General features: G+C 37.6%; 1 protein-coding gene across 12 annotated transcripts in view; it reads left to right on the top strand.

Annotated features, from left to right (window-relative positions):
• LOC110295865 (contactin-4) overlaps window positions 1–21,441 on the top strand; it is a 1,019,336-nt gene that overhangs the window by 629,751 nt on the left and 368,144 nt on the right. For all 12 annotated transcript variants that reach the window (XM_029478665.2, XM_029478667.2, XM_085840201.1 and 9 more), the window contains one exon: window positions 15,357–15,483. In XM_029478665.2, the coding sequence (XP_029334525.1) occupies window positions 15,357–15,483 (127 nt within the window). The remainder of the gene's footprint in view (window positions 1–15,356; window positions 15,484–21,441) is intronic.

Here is a 21,441-nt window from a genome sequence, read left to right as displayed (position 1 = left end):
CCAAGTGAGTTAAGATGTTAATCCATTATGCCCACATCAGTGATGTTTTTCACAGCTGGTGTTCATCTTAGTTAGGGTTTCTATTGTGGTGAAGAGACATCACGGCTATAGGAACTCTTATCAAGGAAAATATTTAATTGGGGCTAGATTACAGTTCAGAGGTTTAGTCCATTATTGTCATGGCAGGAAGCATGGTGGCCTGCAAGCAGACATGGTGCTGGAGAGGTGGCTGAGAGTTCTACATCTGGATAAGTAGGCATCAGGAAGAGACTGAATCACACTAGGCCTGGCTTGAGGTTCTGAGACCTCAAAGCCCATTTTCAGTGACACACTTCCTCCAATAAGGCCACACCTACTCTAATAAGGCCACACCTCCCAATAATGCTATCCCCTATGAGTCTATGGGGACATTTTCATTCGAACTATTTAGCCAAACAGATGTTTTTGTTACAAAAGCAGAGAAAATGGCTGGAGGGATGGTTCAGAGGTTAGGAGCAAGCACTATTTATGCAGATGATCTGCATTTGGCTCATAACCATCTTTAATTCTAGCTAAAGGAGATATCATGCCCTCTTCTGGCCTTCTTGGGCACTACAGTCTTCTATCCATGCACATTCATATGCAGATATCAGAGAGAGAGAGACAGACAGACAGACAGACAGAAACAGAAAGAGGAGAAATTTTAAAAATAATTTAAAAGTCAGAGTAGACTGTATCCATCATCCTGTACTGGGGCTAGAGGTTGAGAAGAAAGGACTTGGGCACCATTTAATGGGGAAATGGAGAGGATAGGTGAATGGTGAATGAATTTTTCAAAGGGCCCAACAGCTTAATGGACATGCTTTTTACCACTTAAGAAAACTAAGAAATCATTTCTCTCCATCTCTTCATAAGCCTGTGAATTTAAGTCAAAGGCATTTTATGTTGCCATTTATCCCTTCACAAAGAGAAATTTTGCTTTGTGTTTGCTCACATCAGTGTGCATGGCACTTTGCCTCATGACAGAATGACATAGAAAAAGCATAATGTCCAATAATTAGTTACAAACCTGAAACTCAACATTTTGAAAGATTATGAATGCACTCTTTTATAACGTTGTCAAATGAGACTGCTTTAGGACAAAATACCCCTTCTACACATCCTTACACTGCTAATTCCTAAAGAGAGCAACCTTGTAATTGGAAAGAATTAGTAACAAGTGTGTCCTGCCATGATGAATCACTTGTATCCATTCTTCTCTGTATTTAAAGGAAATTGCCTTTCACTTACTTCTTCCTGGACTAAAGTAAGAAGACTCTTACTTATGGCTCTAATAGGTTACCTCCGTTCCTAGGGGATGACTGCAGCATCCTTCATCACTCCATTTCCTATTAAAGAGGAAGATTACACTGACATCCATACAAGAAACTGGAAAAACATAGGTACTAGGAAAAATGTTGTAATTGATTTAGAGAAGCAGGATTCTGGTTAGAACTCCATCACACATAACCCATGTAGCTTTAGGACATATCATTTAATGCCTATATAATAGGCAGGTATTGCTAACTGGACACAAACTAGAGTATCCTGGGAGGAAGGAAATGTAATTGGGGAATTATCTTCATCAGGCTGATCTGTGAGCATGTCTTCAGGGCATTTTCTTAATTAATGACTAATGTGGAAAGGCCCAGTCAATGTGGATAGTATCATTCCTGGGCTAGTGTTCCTGGGTTGTATAAGAAAGCAGGTTAAGAATGCTATGGAGAACATGTCACCGAGCAGCTTTCCTCCATGGGTCCCACCTCTGCTCATGCCCAAGTTTCTGTTCTGGCTTTTTCCACTAGTGTACTATGACATGGAATTATAAACTAAACAAACCAATTCATAGCCAAATTACTTCGGATAGGTGTTTTATCATAGTGACAGAGAAACAAACTAAAACAATCTGAAATGCTTTGGTTAATTGCCTCAAAAAGGAGCTAGGATTAAAACAAAATCTGAGTTAACATTTAACAATATTATTTTTATTCTGTGCCTTTTTCACTGCTGTATCATGTATATAGGAGACTATAATTTCTCAAGAAACAAAACAAAACAAACAAACAAACAACAGAAAGCAATTTGTTTGGTTTTCCTTTACTTTTTGTTTGTGGGTATAGGGGTTCCCAACTGGATGCGTAGAAGGTAAAGATCAGAGCACTGGAAGATTCAGTACCTATTGAGTGCCATTCTGTACTTCCAAACTGACATATTACTGCTGTGTTCTCCAGAGAGGATGAATGCTTTTCATATTGTAGTACTGCTAAGTACAAAGGTTTTATTTTAACTGATTACCACAGCTGCACAACTTATAGTGAAATGATGTTTACTTTACCCATAGTTTTGGAGGATGGAAAGTCTAAGAGTATGATCCCAGAAACCATTAAGGGCCTTAATGCTTCTTCATACCATGGCAAAAGGCATATGTTATCAGATTTTTCATAGGCTATTGCTCTTTTATTATAAAACCACTACTGTTATCACATGGTTCCTGCCTTGTGACATCCTCCAATCGCAACTACTTAAATGAGACTCTGTCTCTAAATATACTGACCATAATAATTTAAGGAACTTTGAGCAGTATGGTGGTTTGAATGAGAAATGTACCCCTTGGCTCTAGTATTTGAACACTTGGTACCAAGGAAAGATTTAGGTGGTTCATGCTTGCTGGAAGAAGTATGTCACTGGGGGTAGGGAAAGTCAAGGCTGGTTTATGGTTTCTAACACTGAGGATACCTCTTCTATTCTTGAATGGTTTATGGATTGTGTTTGCCCTTTCTTTAGAAGGCTTTCTGACTTCAATGAGAAGCTTGATACAGAAGATAAGACTGGACTGATTTTGCTAAACAACTTCGAGAAAAAATGCTGATGTCCCACCAGGGAGCCCCAGGTTCAGAGACATTGCCTACTTTAAACATATCTCAAATATATTTTCTCCATTCAAAATTCACCATGGATATCATGATCGTCCATTTTCCTGAAAAAGATGCAAAATAATTAGCTATGTATCAGAAAGGGAAGTAAGCAAAAGTGGAGTTCAGTAGATCCTTCTGGTTAGAATATGATGTCAGGGTTTTACTTGACCAGACCCTCCTCTCCCCACTCCCTTCATGCATCCTTGCATCTGTATTGATAAATTAGCTATGTGCCAAGTTAAAAACCTAAATCTTGCAGAGGAAAAGACAGAAATGGGGTACTCTAACTGACAAAGAGAAAGGTGCAGAGGTTTATGGATATTATGTGAGGAGCCACAGTGCAGGTAGCATGAAGGCACTGCCTTCCCGCCTTCTGTATTTAGGCATTTAAATATGGGGAGAGACAGAAGCAGGGGGTGTCACTAAGGAGATAAAAACAACAGCAGGTCATGCCAGAGTGCTTAAAACAGATGGCCTCTGAGAAGGTGTGATAGTGACTAACAGTAGTAGAGGCAACCTCATCACTGTGGTCATCACATTTTTAGTTAAGAAAGAGGATGCCTTGATTCTGAGTGGTTTGAAGCGGCAAACAGGCAAAGGATTGGTTGTTTCCTCAGGGTCCACAGAAGCTTAGACAACTCTGGGGCCTTGGTGTTCTTAATGCAAGATGACAGGAATATCAGAAATCAGAGCAGGTTTTTAGAATAATTTGCATTTCATATTATAATTACATATAATATTATATTACATAATACATATAATATTATATGTATTCCTGTGAGGGTTTGTGGTAGAAGATATGCTCTTCTCATTCTGAGCATAAAAAGGAAGCATTACAGCATTTAGTTTAAGAGCTACACAGATACATTTTTCTCTCAGATATCAGATTTTTGTGACCAGGTGGTATTTAAACTGCATACTGGAGTTGACATTTCCCCCGCTCTGGCCTCCTTAAGTGGAAGCTTATGAGCAGATGTAGTGGCATGTGCCTGGAGTCCTGAACACTTAGAAGTCTAAAGCAGGAGAGTTTCTTCATTCCACAAGACTGTGTGGCCAGCCTGGCAATATACATAGATAGAGCCTGAATCCAAAGAAGAAGAAAAGGAAAGGAAAATCAAAAGAAAAAGTGGTTTCTTGGTTATGAACCACCTGTATCAGATAATATTAAGAACATGATTTTAATTCATATGCCTAGGCTGGTCAGAATTTTATAGTAAATGAAGAGAGTTTTATGCTTTTCATTTTGAAGAAGGAGTAGTAACCTTTTTGAGTCAGTATAGAAAGGAATGGGCTTGATTATGACATTTTCATTCATACATGTCATAATCTTCATTCTTACTTGGCTTTCCAGGATAAACCTTTGGGGAACAATGAATGAACAAACATAATAAAAACATCTCCACTGTATAGGATAATGATCTTTTCAGAGGGCTACCATAGATGAATTTTAGTTTGAAACAAACAGCCTTCAGAATGAATTAGAATATATATATGTTTTTCCACAGTAGAAACTAGAGTCTAATAATGAGAAAAGATATGGGAAAGGTGACTCTTCACAGGTTTTTCTGTGGGTTTCCAGGAATATCAGAAAGAGCTGTGTTAAAGAGAGCAGACTAATAATCATAAGAGCAACCAGGTTAAGATGACTCATCTGTGTTCTCATCGCTCTCTCTCTCTGTCTCTCTCTCTCTCTCTCTCTCTCTCTCTCTCTCTCTGTCTCTCTGTCTCTGTCTCTCTGTCTCTCTCTCTGTCTCTCTGTCTCTCTCTCTCTCTCTCTCTCTCCTCTCTTTGTTTTTCTCTCAGAAATAGAAGAAAGAGAGATTTGATTCTGTGACTTGGATGCTGATACTCTTCCATAAATATGGTGTCCATTAGGAACAATGTAGCTGGAGCTAAGAATAGCAACTCAAACTGGCTTAATGTCACTGAATAGCTCTCATATCTGAGAAACACAACAGAAAAAAGATATTGCTTGGGGAAATTTTTTTTTCATGGATCTATCTTAGATTGAAAGGGGGTTTTATATCAGTAATTTCATAAACCCTATAGTGGGGTTTCCTTAACCAAAACTGGGGTACTTTGTTTAGAACCAGCATAACCAAGGAAATGGACTATTAATTGACTGGGGCCTGGGCACATAACTTAAATGCCCTCAAACAGCATAGGCTGTGAGCGTGGAAGGGCTGATTCACCACCAGTGAGGGATGTGTTGCACTTGCACTACAGTCAAAAACTGGAGATGCCTTTGCAGTTAAGTCTCAAGTAACAGTGATTAAATCAGAAACAGATATCTAACTTAAACTTGTTAGTGCAAATCAATCATCCACATGTGTGCTTCTTATATTTGTTCTCACTCATACTGATGCATCTAATTTAATTTAAAAAATAGCTACTATACCAAACCCCAGAAAGTTGTCAGAGCCATAATCTGTATAACATTTTATTAGTGCATATGTGGGATAATGTATTTGCTAAAAGCACAGATATATAACACAAAGAATGAATCTTAGTTTAAGATCTAGCCTTTATTCAATAACAACATATCAATATTGGCTCAACAAGAACAGTATATCTACACCACTGATTTAAGATGCTCATAATGGAAGGACCTGTCAGCAAGGCAGAAGTCTATGAGGCCTGTGTACATTCCAGAGTGTTTTGCAAACTACCCTAAAGAAAAGAATATTTATCTAAAAAATCTACCCAGATATCATCTATCTATACTTCTAATTAAGCAGGGAATATGCCCAGGACAGTGTCTCTCCAGACACTTCTAGATCCCCTCCAAAGAATATTGGAGATTGCATATAATAGAGGTCTCAAAACTCTGATCAGAAGTTATTTGGGTCAAATATGTTTGGAAATTCAGAATTGTTCTCATTTTACAAAAGAAAAAATGACCCACAAAACATGCCCAGCATTATATAACATCCCAGCTGAGTCCAGGTCAGCACTCCATAATCAAAAGAGTCTCTAATTCTGCAGCAAAGCACATGAATATTCACAGAGACTATAAATAGACTCACATCAGTTCAGGTCAGTTTTTGCCTCCAAATGAGTAGCAACATTTTTGCATTTGTTGAAAGTGCATCTTTCTGGCTGTAACTGGGGATTGTAGTTAAAACCATCCTATGATTTATTCTTAGATGATAGTTGCTTCATGAGTGTCAAGGTATGAGGTCAAGGCCAGAGAAAGAGAGAGGTGCTGATACAGTCCCCCTCCCCACTACATCACCCCTAGTTATGGCAATTCTTCTCCACCCCAACAAATTCTTGCAAAGTGGTGAGTTCTTTTCTAAACAAGCCGCTTTTATCTTCCCACACTCCCCCTATCCTACCCCAACTTCTAAAATCTAGCATATGTTTTAGGGCCTTGTTATGTATATAGGGTGTTTGGTGGCAGAGACATTATTCTGTTAACCAGAGAACAAAGACTCAGCAAGACAAGAATTCACTTCCTATTTGGATTTGCTCTCATTTTGTGCCTTCAAAGATATGCCAGCCATTGTTAGACTACTCTATGTCTTGCTGTTTAAAATACTCATTTGAGACAGTTTTAAAAAAATAAACTACTGTGGAAGGTAGAAGCCCGGCCAAATAAAAGAAACAGTGCACCCTTTAAGCAGATGTATCTGTCTCTTCTAATATTGGTTTATTCCTGTTCCATTCAACTGAGCAACAAAAGAGAATGTTTATTTGGCACAAACTCTGTAAATTGACTACTGGAAACACAAGCACAGAGCCTTTAAATATCCCTTGCTACTTACTTAATAAATACTAACAACACTAAATCTTATTTGTAATGGTGTTATGACAGATAACCAATCATTTCTACAACAATTCTGTTGTAAAAAAAATTTTTGCTCATAGAGAAGATTATCATTTTAGTATATTATTCATGTTTGAATTTCCTTAGATTACACCCATACAATTTATGAGTTATGTACATTCACAGAGATGTGTTGGCCTCAGAGGTTTACAGCCACAGTGAGTTTCTACATTGAAAGTCTGCCAAAGAGTCATAGCCCTGTGTATGCTCTTCCTGGAACATATGGGTGACAATTCCAGGAGAGAGAAGGAGAAAATGAACTATAGCTCAGACAGAACCAGAAAATGAGTATAGCCAAATTGTCTGTTTCTTGTCCCAGATGATGTTATTCAATTCAATAAGGCTATATCTTCCCAAGGATTACCTGCACAGGGTGTGACCTATCTTTCATCCTTAAGGAACACATAGCACACAAGGCAAAGGCTACAGCATGGTAGCCATGATGGCGTACACAAGCATGCTTGTCAGCATGTGTACTGTTACCCTCTACCACCTTCCAGATGTGACCTAGATACAACTCACGTCTAAAATAATACAGTTAGTTTGTGATGACTGGTGCTCTATGCTTTTGTTCAATCTCCTTGAAGCTTCGATTGATGCCATTTAGGTCTTTTTTTTTTCGTCTCAAGACCAGGTGCTTAATCAGGCAGTCTATTTGATGTCCTAGGAAGAATGGGTATCACAGTCTTAAATTCATGAGCATAATGGCAGCACTTTCTTACCTGCCACGAGGATTAAAGAGCTATACAATCCCCAGGTGCAATACCTGGGATCCACACAGCTCTTATGTACATATTGGAGTCTGGGGATTTTTGCTTTCCTCTTAACAAATCAGAGTATCCCAATCCTGGTCTTTTCATCAGGAAAGGATTCACTGAGTTTGCAACAGATGGCAGTATTTTTAGCAGAAAAGTGAACTGTGGTAAGGTTGTGCTGGAAAGTGTGTCCCTCATTTCATGAGATAGCTATAGGATGCTCTAACACATAGACCAGGAACCTGCAATGTGTCTTTCATCATAGGAAAAATTTATTTGGTATAAGAATGGAGGAAGTTCTGTGCTCAATTCGTAAGTTTAAATATGAATTTTGGAATGTAATATATGTGATTTAACAGAGATATTTACTAAAATAATACTTTATGATTCTTAATAAAAAAGTCCAGAAGGTGTTGAGAAATCAGCCTTTTAACAAACACCCTTATTGAAGACTGAAGTGATGTAGGAGACTGTCAACCATTCTTTAGGAAGTGACTAGTTTCATGTTTTAGTTTGTGTCAGGTTACATTCTATGAAATGCTTATCCTCCAGTGAGACCTTTTTTTGTTGTTGTTTATTTCCCTCTCCTTTATTCTTTCACTGCAGTCTCAGCTGCATATTTATAATTGTTCAAAAATATCCTGATAATGCCTGCAAACAGCCTCAGTGAGGAATTCCCTGTCCCTTTGAAGCTGCTCTGTGAATGTGTAATCTTCGGGAAACCATGCATTATAATCCACATTTCCCTTGTACTTGTTCTGGTCAACTTAATACCTGGGTTTCTGCCTTGCTTCCATGAATTAGCCATGATCTGTGTTATTTTGTTCTGCTCAGCTCCAGAAAAAAACCTTAAGCTAGCTTCATCCATTATAATCCCCTTGCCCACCTTGATGCTAGCAACCTCAGTAGTAAGAACTATGCCTTTCTGGGACAGGATCTAAGCCATATGAAAAAATGGGCAGGATTAATTTAGAAAGAGATAGATAGAGAGAGCAAGAGAGAGACCCCCTAACTGCATATAATTATGTAACACCTACTGCAGAGTGATTTTTTTTATTGGATTTCTTAGGATGCTATTTTTCAGACAAAGATAAGTTGTCTTTGTTCCAGTAATGGATTTAGCAGATGCTTAGTGTGGGAAAGTAGGAGTATAAATAAGAGTAGAGTTGAGTCATCTAAACTCTTCTGTTTCTATGTATCTTTGGGTAGTCTAGAAAGTTGAGATTACCCCCAATACTCTGTTTTATTTCTGAAATGCTTTCAGGAGAAACTTTAAAACATTGGTTGATAAACTAACTGACTTTTCATTTTCTCATAAAAAAAAAAAAAGACTTTTCCTTTTCTCTATAACAACTATAATTTGAAGTTAAAAAAAAAAAAAGATTGGCTGGAAAAGGGAATTTGGTGACCTAGCTGGGAGCAATGTTTCTAGTAATTTTCAGTATTTATGAAGAAAGGGAGAAAAGGGTTAGTATCTACACATCTTAGCCTGGCCTATTCCTCAAATAAGTTTCTGGTTCTGAGAGGGTTTTCTTGTTGTGTCCTCCCCTCCCAAACATCAAGGGTTTATAAGTCGTCACTGAGAGAGGGTGAATCTTATTCCCTCTCATTGCAAAGATGTAGTTGACTTAGAAACAAGTCCAACAGAACTTCTCTGGTGTTGTCATTAGAGTCTCAGGCCATGAGCTAACTCAGAGGGTTCTACCATGTCGGGCTCTGCTACCTCTGTAGAGAGTCAAAACAGTAGTGTGAAGATAAAGAAACAAGAAAGGATTTACATTCAGTGTAGTTACACTAGGAAGCAAGGGAGGCAGCCTCCTTGTCCTCAGGATACTTCCAGACTTACACATCTATACAAGTAAGGGGCAATGCCAATGAGCAAAAGGGAGTTTGCATAAATAAACTTTGTCAGACTATGGCCCCGTTGTTCATTATCTCAGCTGTGTGTCTCTTGTAAGATCCTGCTTGTTCCAGACACCTTTCCCATCCAGAGATGATTGGTTCCACTAAGTTTCATCATGGGAGAATATCTCCCATGTATGGAGTAGTTCCATTCTAGGATGATATGCCACAAACCTTGCTATTACTGGAACTTACAAATTCTTCAGTACTCCTACCTTGTTGTATTCAGTTCTGAAGAAAGTTGAGAGAGAATAGGATAAATGCAAGGCTAGTCAACATGGTAGTTTTTGTTTTTAAATTCTCAAATATATATTTAATCTATCACATATATATGTATGTATGGAGAGAGAGAGAGAGAAAGAGACAGAGAGAGAGAAAGGAAGGAAGGAAGGAAGGAAGGAAGGAAGGAAGGAAGGAAGGAAGGAAGGAAGGAAGGAAGGAAGGGAGAAACAGGAATCTGAACCAGACTTCATGATGTTTATGATGAAGAAAATGATACAAAATGGAGGCAGAGGCCCCATATTTATCCTGGTTTTGGTTACTAATTAAAAATCTACAGAGTCATGTACAGACTTGATGAATTTTAACAGAAAGGGCCTCTAAGTTCTGGACCACCATATTTGTAAATCTGGTGAGCACTTTTACTGTGATAGAAGTGAGTTTTGTGATTCTCCAATCGGAAGAAAATAAGTCAGGAAATCATGCTTTATCATATCAGGATTCATATATCTGGGGCTCCTATCAATGGTCTACACCAAGAAGACCATTGTTCTTAATTATGTTTTTCAGGAATTTCAATAATATTATAATGTACTGCTTCATAATTCCCCAAGAGAACTATAGTGACAATACAAGTCCTTTCTAATCAAGTCATCAGGACAGTGAGGCTCTGGGATAACTTTTCTCATCTGAGGCAAGCCAGAAATCAAAGCAGTGATCTTATATATCCTTACTTAAATAAATGAGAGAGAGAAAGAGAGACTCCTTACTAAGAACTCATCACAGCAGGTATGCTGTATGCACTAAGTAAGAATACAACATTTCTCTAGGTCTGTTTACTGTTGTGGTCTGCCCGAAGACCCTGTTCCTCTGCTTAGTGTAGCTCCCTAGGAGGTCTCATGCCCAACATCCAGAAGGTCTGAGTGTTCTAGAGGCCTTCATTTGGACAGCTTTAGTCCCAAGCCTTAACAAATCTGTTCATTTGTTTTTTCTGTCTGTTTTGCATTGACTTCAGTCTGAAAGTATAGCAAAGTAAAAACAAAATTCTAGGCCTTTAGGCCCAGGCTTGGGAATGTGACCTCTGTGACTCATTGCTCAAGGTATGCTAATCATAAAACAGATAGTGACATTCCTCCACCCACCCACTTCCTAGGTTCAAAGAGTGTTCATTCAAATAAAGTCACCCTGACCATTGCTGGAACCCGCTATGCAAATGTGCTATTGTTAGGGGCTCTTAGAAACTGTCTTGAGAGATAACCTGCACAATTACCAGGTATTCCTTGTGACTCTTGTGACTTTGCACTTCCTTGGGACTCTTAACTGGTATCTTTGGTATTTTCCAACAATGCCCTCCCCACTTCCTTGAGTTGTGGTTTCCCCTTATCCAGCTACTCAGGATGCCACGGTCCTCTACCCCTGCATGGTGTATGACCGTGGGCCCGAGAGCGCTCTTGAATAAAAATCCTCTTGCAGTTTGCAGCAAGACCATTTCTTGTGGGTGATTTGGGGTGTCGCCTCTCCTGAGTCAGAACGTGGGGGAGTCCTCACATTGTGGGTCTTTCAAGTCCATTTCACTTTGTATTGTGGTTGTCTTGAGTTAGAACCTCAGTATGTAGCCCAGACAATTTTCAAATATTGTATGTAACCTATATTGAACTTGAATCTGTAATATTCCAGCCTCAGACTCTAGAGTTCTGAAATACAGTCATGAGCCACCATGCGCAGCCCTTCATTTTTCTTTGTGGGACTCAGTTTTGTAATTTTCCATTCCTTTAAGCTATGAGGCTAAGTATACACTAAAATGGTCTCTGTAATATTATCAAACAAAATCTGTGGGTTAGATCTTGCTCAAGGAAAATATCTGAGAGTGACTCTAAAGTCAGCATTGCCTCATGTTTTGTTCTAGTGAAATAGAGAGCTAGGATTAGAAAAGTCTTTTGTTTTAGTTCCCCAGCATTAGTGTGCAAGAAAATCACCCAAAGAGTTGGGATAGAGAGCTGGCTCAGCAGATAAGAACACTGGCTGCTCTTGCAGAGGACCCTGGTTCAGTTGGCAGTGTAAGACTCTGGCAAGCCTTAGCTTACCAAGGACTCCCTGAGTGAAGGACTCAGAGCCAGGAATCGATGTGAAAAGCAAGAGGAACTTATTGTTCTGATGTGGTGGGGTTGCCCTGCACATGGAGAGAGAGAATGACCATGTGTAGCCCATCCAGTGAATCTTTATGTTGTTCTCAAGGCAGCAGCCATTAGGCACAATGTGATTGGCTGAACAGTCTGATGTTTAAGCTGACTAGTCTATAGGCAATAAGGTAGGTGGCCAAGAGTTGCTCTGGGCCTCCCCTACTCCTACTGATAGGTGGCCTGTGGTTGGCCCCTCCTCCCTATGGTCTGAGGAAAGTAATTAGCCCCTCCCTTCTGGAGGGGTGCCTTTGTTCTCCAAGACCTTTCACTTCCAGGAGGGGAGGGGTCTGGTGGCATTTTCTAAAGTTCCTTGAGCTGACCTCTTCAGCAGCTCACAACTGCCTGCAACTACAGTTCCAAGGCATTTGGTGCCTTCTCTGGCTTCCTTACCAAGCTAGGTATATGATATACATACACAGATGGGAGCTACTCATATACATAAAATAAAATAAATAAGTTTAAAATACAGAATCACCCATAGAGTGAAGTCTAGGGAAGCCAGTGTCTTCTGGTACAGTCAGTGAGTCACAAACCTAGCACGGTTGGAATATAAGGACCCTGTAACCTGGCTTGAACAGTGACTCCTCCACCATTTTATAAAATGTCTCTTTACCTGTTTATACTAAAATCACTTTCATTCTTCTAGTGACACAGAACAATTTATGTGAAATATCTAAGGGTGAACCTTATCTTTCTGGCTATGAAGATGGCAGATAATTAGAACTTTGTGTGCTTTCAAGAGACTTGTGAGTCTCTTTGTGACCAGGTATTTAGATTACACTTGACAATGTTTTCTAAAAAGCCCCTCCTGAATCTTTGTTTCATGCAAGCTGGCACCCCACAGTTTGGTTGAAACAAAACACCTCTTTTGTTCCTCAAACACATTGGTAACCAAAGGCTAAAGGTTTAAAAGCCAAGATGTCTTCTTCCTATACCAGGCCTGCTAAAAATTATCAAATCTCTCACTGTATATTCAGGAAACGAACTAGACCAAGCACTAAACACTCTGCATTGCCTTAGATGAGTGCTGAAATATGGTTCGCTTTATGCTAATGTTAATTTCCAGGCAGTGAGCTTGGTTAACTAAGAGAAAATAAAACTTTAGATGGAATGTGTTATTTATAGCAAATGCAAAGCATCATTATTATCAATTCTTATTATAAAATACACAGAAAAAATATCCTTTTGTTATTTAAATATGGCTTGGCTACATTGAGAAATAGTACAGATGTTAATCCACGGCCTCCCAGCTGCATCCTGGGTAATCATTATTATGTTTTATTCCTATTTGGAATTACTGGTAATAGACTGTATATTTTTGTGTGAAATTCAAATCAGGGAGCACCAATGAATTGAGATGATTGATATTATATATACACACACATAATTTTGGAATTGGGGACAACAATAGAAATATTTCTCTCTTAGAGAAAATCTACCACACTTGCTGCTGTCTCTGTGATCTTGTTAAAGAATTCTTTTCATCAAAATAGATGTGCCAAACATTTCCTAAATTCTCCATACTCGTAATGAGCTGACCCTTGACAAATAATCTACATTTGTTTTGAAAATATCTGTGCAATTGTTGAAAATTTGGAGCATAAATATACGGATCCTAAAATATACAATTTTAATGCATAAGCATTTCAAACTTCATGACTGTATGCTTTTATTCTGTTCTTTTGTCTTCTTTGATGGCGCCTGTATTCTGTGATTAAATTTCTCATTGAAGTGATTTTACATATGTAATCAGGAGAAAAGAGAATGGGGATAAAATAATATATAATGTTGTTGAAATGCTACATTTTTATGTAGACACGTGTGTTTATGAGCAATTATGGCTCTTTCCCCATTTACAATCAGTCTAAAATAATCGACCTACTCTGTGGTCATTACTTTAGAGCAAACTAAGACACGGTGGGACTATGGTTTCCCAGAGATCCTAAAGTTAGTCCTTATCCAAATCTTCTTACATCAACATCGTATGTGGTCTCCAGAATAAATGCAATTCTCTTCAGTCATCCTGTCCCCTTTATTTTCCTTATGTCTCTACTCTTTACCTGAAGCTTTATTTTTTGACGTCTGAGTTAAAAATAAATGATCCTGCCAGATTTTACTTAATCTCCAAACATAACTTGAGTTTATGTTCCTCTGTCCCAATTTACATGAACAAGTTCTATCTGGAACTATCACCCGTCAGAAAAAAAAAAAAAAAAAAAAAAAAAAAAAAAAGGCAAGATAGAAAGTAAAAAGATTTTCCAGACTCACAACTGCAGTTTACAAACTTTAAGATAACCATACCTAAAGGTGAAACAGCCTCTCTGCAGCACGGTTGTAATCTTCATGGCATCACCTTATAGCCAGCTGTGCTTCTTTTGCACAGTTTGTTAGGCAATGGCAAAATACACGAATTAAAGACTTTAAAATGTTTAGAAGTAATTTCAATAGGACATATCCTTATGGATAACTGTACTGACTATCACATAGTGACTTAAAATTAGTAAGATATTTCATTCTCTTAAGAAATTAATGATTCAAAGAGGGGGAAAGAAAGGCTTGAATGCGTTCATAGAAAACGAGAGGCATTGTAGAGTAAAATCCCCTTTTAAATCATGTGGTTCAGAAAAAGATAAAGGACTAAAAACCTAGGAGCAAAGATAGAAATTGGACATGATTTTGAAGAATGAAATGGATTTTGTATGAACATAGGTAATGAGAAATTCTTTGAATAATGCTTATATCTGTATACCCTAATAACCTACTCTACCCAGCTACTTAAATTATGGTTTATAGCTTATGCTTTGAGCTTTGTTATTATTCCATGACAAAATGACTACCACACATGTAATTTCTCTTCTTCCAAAGCAAGATTTGGAAATGCATGGCAGTTTGCCTTCACTGTGTGTCCAAGCACGTGATCAGCTGGCTTAAAATTGGTCCTTTTGTATAGCCAATTTAGGAATCAGAACTACAGACTATTCTTTATTTGATATGCATAATCATTTTAATTAGGTTCTCTCTGTGTGTGAGCATGCATGTGTGCTTGCATGTGTGCTCAGTATAGAGCTATTCTTTCTTATTAACATTTTATGTTTTTTAAATCAACATCATTTGTTTCCTATTATACTCTTTAATTACAAAAAGGGGGAACTGTTAACTTTGTGGCATTACAAAGCTTTCCAAAGTGACAGCCGCACAAGAGGGATGTAGGAAGCCCAAAATGTGAAGAAAATAGAAGGTTGGGCCAAAGCAGATGGAACAATAAGATGTGGAAGGAAGAAGGAGAGATGCCAGGCAGCCTGTGTCTTGATGCTAGCAGTTAAAGACATGATCAACACGTGACAGGGGAGCCCTGTCTTAACTTCCTACATACTGGGAAGAAGTTATTCTTCAATGGGAAATTTCAACTTGAAGCTGAGAAAAAATCTTGGGCATCCTTTTGTTCGTTTGCTATTTTGTTTTTTTCTCAATGCGGTATGGATTCTGATGGTCGCTACTATTGGGAAGGTGGTGTTCAATTGAACTTTTTCTCTTTCAGATGACTACACACTGCATGGCCCAGTTTTTGTTCAAGAACCAAGTCATGTCATGTTTCCTTTGGATTCTGAGGAGAAAAAAGTGAAACTCAGTTGTGAAGTTAAAGGGAATCCAAAGCCTCACATCAGGTTTGTTTGCTTAAAAATGTGTTTCCAGCCTGAAATGGTGACACATGTCTTTGATCATAGCATTTGAGACATATAGGTAACTGATACTGGGTAAATTCAAGGCCAGCCTAATCTACATAGTCAAGTTCCAGGCCACCCAGGGCTGCATAGTAAGACCCTGGTTCAAAAACCAAAAAAATAAAACAAGAAAACCCAAAAGAAACCAAACAAAATCCTTGTTTGTATTATTTAAATTGAAATTAGCAATTGCTCATAGAATATTGAAAAGGAAAGTTTTTAGGTAGGCAATGTGAGATATTCTGAGAAACATGGGGAAATGATTCTTTCATCAAAACAAAAGTACAGAGATTCTGTTTCTGGCAGTATTAAGGATTCAACATCCCAAATAACCTTTCCATTGGAAATATTAACAATTCCTAATAACAATGGTTTAATAAAACTAGAAGTTTTTATTTTGTCGTAAGCCAGCAGGAAAATCAGAAGTCCATGAGTGTTAGAGGAAATGGATTTAGAACAAACAGGAGTCGTCATTTTGATGACATGTTTTATGCAACCTCACAAGGAGCAGAGTTATAAGTCAAAGACTAGACTTATAGGAGCAAGTAACATGAAATCATTTTTCAGAAAGAAGCCATACATACAAGTTCTCCAAATTTAGAAGAGATGCTAACCAAAACTCAGCTTGCCTGCTGAGGAACAATAAAATGCCAATAATCATTTATGTTAGACCACGAGTCTCAGTAATTTTCATAAGAAATGAGATGCATCCATAAAGAGAATTGGCATGCTAGATAACAGATCCAAGCTTATCATCTCAAGACAACAGAAAAATGTGAAAAGAAGCAAAGTTTGGAGAATGGATTAGAAGACTAAAGAGGAAGAGAGAGGAAGAAAGGGACTGTGTGTGTCTTAGAGTCAGCCATCTTGAGTTTCAAAATGAAAGTAGAAAGAAAATGAGGCAGAAACAACTGCATAGTGAAACCCTGTTTCCAAAACAAAGCAAAACAAAAACAAACAAACAAAAAAACAAAACCAAAAAAACCACTAGTAACAACAACAACAACAAAAAACAATAACAACAAAAGAAAATAAAACAAATAATCAAACAAAAACCAAACTGAGCAAAAAAGAAAGCATGTTTATATTATTAAAATTAGCAATTATTCACAAGGTATTAAGGAAGAAAGAAAGAAAGAAAGAAAGAAAGAAAGAAAGAAAGAAAGAAAGAAAGAAAGAAAGAAAGAAAGAAAGAAAGGAAGGAAGGAAGGAAGGAAGGAAGGAAGGAATAGAAAGAAAGAAAGAAAGAAAGAAAGAAAGAAAGAAAGAAAGAAAGAAAGAAAGAAAGGAAGGAAGGAAGGAAGGAAGGAAGGAAGGAAGGAAGGAAGAAAGGAAGGAAGGAAGGAAGGAAGGAAGGAAGGAAGGAAGAAAGGAAGAAAGGAAGAAAGGAAGAAAGGAAGAAAGAAAGAAAGAAAGGAAGGAAGGAAGAAAGAAAGAAAGAAAATTTCAAAGGGTCGAATTTTCAACACTTATGAAAACCATCAACTGTACTTCAGGACACTTAACACAATTCCAGTACAAATAAAACTGAAATCACTTCTAGAACCATGAAACTGCAGAACACGGGATCAAAGAGATGGCCATCAAAAAGCCAGACTCCTGATACACATATTTTTACTGCGGTGACAGTTAAAGTGGCAATTGACTCATAAATGACAGAAAAAAAAAAGAAAGTCAACATTTTAATTTTGGAAAAAATTTTAACCATCAAGTATAAGCTGGAAGAAATGGAGAACAGACAGGGGCTATTGTTAGAAAAAATAGTATTAGAAGAAATACTAGGGAGGATACAGATGAAAAGAACACTTAACTTCTTGTTAGGAGTTAAGGTTATATGTTAAAACCTTATATAAGATTATAAATTAGGAATATAAAGTAGATGATTCTTCCTAAAAAAAAAAATTTATCTATTCCATACTGTTCTAGTTTGTTTTAATGTTGCTATGATAAAATGCTGGACCAAAATCAGTTCAGGGAGGAACAGGTTTCTTTGGCTTACAGGTTACAGCCCATCATTAAGGGAAGCCAAAAGAGGAACTCAGGGCAGGAAATTGGAGGGAGACACTAAGCAGAGGTCACCAAGGAATGCTGCTTACTGGCTTTATTCCCCATGGCTTGCTTCCCTAACTTTCTTATGCAACCCAGACCACTTGTGTAAGAGTTGTTCTGTATACAGTGGTCATTTTCTTCCTCTCAATCAGCAATCAAGAAAATGCCCCACAGACATGTCTACATGCCAGTCTGATGGAGGCACTGTCTCAGTTTAAGTTCTCTCTTCACGGATGGCCCTGTTTTATGTCAAGTTGTTGAAAACCAAGCTACCCATGTCTTAGTATATACCCAAAGCAAATGACTTAATTCTTTGAAAGAGATGCCTGGTCATCTCTGTTTATTGTATCATTAAACACAATGACCAGAACATGAAATGAACTGGAGTATACAACAATAAATGAAAGTATGAAGAAAATGTGATTCATACATAATGGAAGATTATTCAGTCACAAAAAGAATGAAATCCTACTCTGTTGTTCTCACACTGTGGATAGCACTGCAGGACATTATGTTAAGTGAAATAAGCCAGACATAAAATGGTGCTTCATGTTATTTCCTCTATGTAGGGCTAAAAATATTAATCTTTTAGAAATACAGGGTAGAAGGAGCGGTTGCCAGAGGACATGAAAGAAGAGAGGAAAGGGAATAGAGAGGTTTGGAAACCTTAACCAAAAATATGGAAAGCAGGGTTTACTTGTGGCTTTGTATATCACAGTTGGGTTATGACGATTTATCATGTATTTCAAAATACCTATAAGAAATACTTAGGAATGAAGCTTTGTGGTAGTAAACTTCCATGGCAGGTTGAAGGACCTAGATTCAATTCTAGTGCTTGAGATAGCAAAATAAGCAAAGACTAAACATATTGTCTCTTCTTTGTTTTCCTTCTGATCTGGGATGTAGTTCAGTTACTAGAGTGGCTATACATTCTGTATGAAGACCTAAATTTGATCCATAGAACCATAGAACCAAGGCATGGTAGTATGTAACTGAAAGGATCTACTACTTAGGAAAAAGAGGCAAAATAAAAAAGATTAAGTTTGCCTTCAAATACCTAAGGAATTTGAAGTCAGCCTGGGGTGTATGAGGCCCTGTCTCAAAAACAAATACATTTAAATTTAAATAAAAATTAAAATGATTAAAATAAAAATGAGTAAATAAATAAAAGCCTACTTTTAACATTCTAAACATAAAGGAGGAAAAGCGGCCTAATATAATATTGTATCTTGTGTAAATGACAATTTTCTCACTGTATCTCATAAATATGTGTTAATTAGAAATTTCTTTAAGGGAGAACAGAATATACATGTCTGTAGGCCGACAAACACTGAATTTTGATTCCTACATACTCTCACTAAAGGAAATTCTAAAAGACATTTTTGAGATGGGATAAAAAGGATAACATAGAGAAGACGTGAGCTATAAGAAAACAGAAATAAACAAAGTGATGTGCCAATAATTCCACATAAAATTAATTTCTCTAAAAGTGGATAATAAAGAGAATATTTTCTTTTAAAAAAATCAAAAGAAGAAAAGTTAAAATTCATGACCGTGATGGAAGCATTTTGAAAAGACTTACCCTGGACAATGGTTTGCCCATGTGATTAAGGAAAGAAATCAAACTGAATTCATGTTTTATGTTACACGCAAAAAAAAAAATCAATTTCAGATTAATAAAAGCCCTAAATGGGACATTTTAAAACAAGAAAGAAAACAGCCATGCATATTTATGACTTTCAGGAGAAAAAAATTTTTAGTATGATAGGAGATGTACCAAAAGGTTTTTAATATGATAGCAGATGTACAAATCATTAAAAAAATTTTAACTTCATTAATAGTAAATATCCTGTTCAATGGAATAGACTGAGCTGAGAAAATTCTAGACAATGGATTGAGGCAATATAGAAAAACTCTATCTTGAAAATCAAAACAAAAAACCATAAAAGGTAGAAAATTCCCCCAAATCAAAACGTGTAAAACAAGTACCTAAATAGGAAGGTTAAACAATATTCTATCGGCTCTAGTAAGTGATGGTGCTGGAGATATTGTTTAGTGTCTGTGGTGAGAACACCCCGACAGAAGCAACACAATGGAGAAAGGGTTTGGTTTAGTTCCCACTTCAGGCGTGGTCCCCACCATGATGGGGAATCCCAGCATCAGGAGCTTGAGGCAGTTGGTCAAATCCCAAGAGACAGAGCAGTGGATGCTCATGCAACTGCACTTCTGGTCTTGGGGCCTCAAGACAGTTTCATTGCCTGCTCCTTAGAATGAAGGTGAAGGACCTCTCTGTTAATTTTCATAAGCCTTTGAGTGACAAAGGCCAGATTCACATATTCTTGGATGATATATTCAAGACCATCCATAGCAATCACTTAAAACATGCTGAGGATGTAATTGAAGATTAGACTTGGATAAAGGCATGGTCCCAATCAAAATCAACCCAGGAGACTTCATGTAATAAATATGATTCACTTCATTAAACATAGCTCTTCATTATTCTATGATCCCTTACAACACATATCTTATGTAAGTTATTTCATTTATATCCAAATTTACTGCTAAGAAAGTTATTGCAAGAGTAAATAAGATGCATCTATGCCACCCCTCTTGGCTCAAGGAGCATCAGGGGACAGAGTGCAGAGAGAATATAAGAATTAGAGGATAAAAATGAACACCCTAAAGTACTATCTTCCTAGCTGAGACTCCCATCAATATACAGTAGCAGTGACTACCAGCTTGTTGAGGGAATAAAAGACCCCTAATTTAGAGGTAGTGGGTAGATGTGCTGAAGACTTAAAAGAAAAAGAGATGTTACAGGGTTTTGAGAAAGGCCACCTGCTCTGCCACCTGGATAAAGAAAGGAAGAACATTCCAGAAAGAAAAGAACAACTCATTAGAGAGGGCTTGATATTTGAGTGAACAGACCATTTGTCATCTGACAGAAGATATATTTGAAAGTGAAAGAACACTGTTAGTAATTACTGTAGAGCATTATCTATAAACCCTATGCTGTCCTGACCAAACCAGGAGACATTGTCTCTCTGTGTACAGCACAGTAAACTAAGTTAATGATTTGAAAACACACTGCAAAGTCAAAACAAACGCGAGAGGCAAGGTTGCTCAGATATATAAATGATGAGTTAATGGACCCCACTTTGAGCACAGAGCCGAGGGTAAGTTCACATGTTAGCTATAAATGAAAACAAAGTTTGCAGCCGATTTTGGCAAGTTGCTGCATTGTTTTTCCTCAAACTGTGACCTTTAATTAACATTGCCTGTGTAACACTGTGTTTCTGGATATAGGGGCTTGCCTTGTTATTTAAAACAAGCCATAGAACAGAAACCTATTATGTTTTTTTTTTTTTTTAAAGATTGCAGGGGAAAGCTGAGGAGAGCTTTTAATCAAATGCATTAGCAATGCTAGGCAGTGCACAGTGCTCGCCTTTATCCCTCTGGCAGTTTGCTTGTGACATAATAGCAGCCTGGACCTAGGAGCTTAAAAACTCCCTGTTGTTGAAGGAGAGAGCAAGAGAATGAATAGAGGAGCAGGTGTTTTCTAACACCTTGCTAGCTGAACTTTCATAGTCTTGGTGTTGACTTTCAGGGGGGTTGAACGAGTAGGAAAATCTCAAAAGTGAGTGCTCTGTGGAGAACTTCAGCCGCAGGTTTTTCCTACAACACCCTAACTGACCTCTTTTCTTTACATTTCTTCCTTCAACTGAGTCTTTTCTTTACATTGTTTCTGCCCCTCAGTTTTGAAAGGATTGACCCCGACCCAGAAAACTTAAGAAGTTTTGCCCCTTGCCAACTTCTCTTGTATCAAAGTTCCCTAAGGGTGGCTGACATTAC

The sequence above is a fragment of the Mus caroli genome, unplaced genomic scaffold, assembly GCF_978045245.1.
Source record: "Mus caroli unplaced genomic scaffold, Mus_caroli_1 scaffold_7, whole genome shotgun sequence".
In the NCBI taxonomy this organism is placed as follows: domain Eukaryota; kingdom Metazoa; phylum Chordata; class Mammalia; order Rodentia; family Muridae; genus Mus; species Mus caroli.
This window is presented reverse-complemented; position numbering and strand designations above follow the sequence as displayed.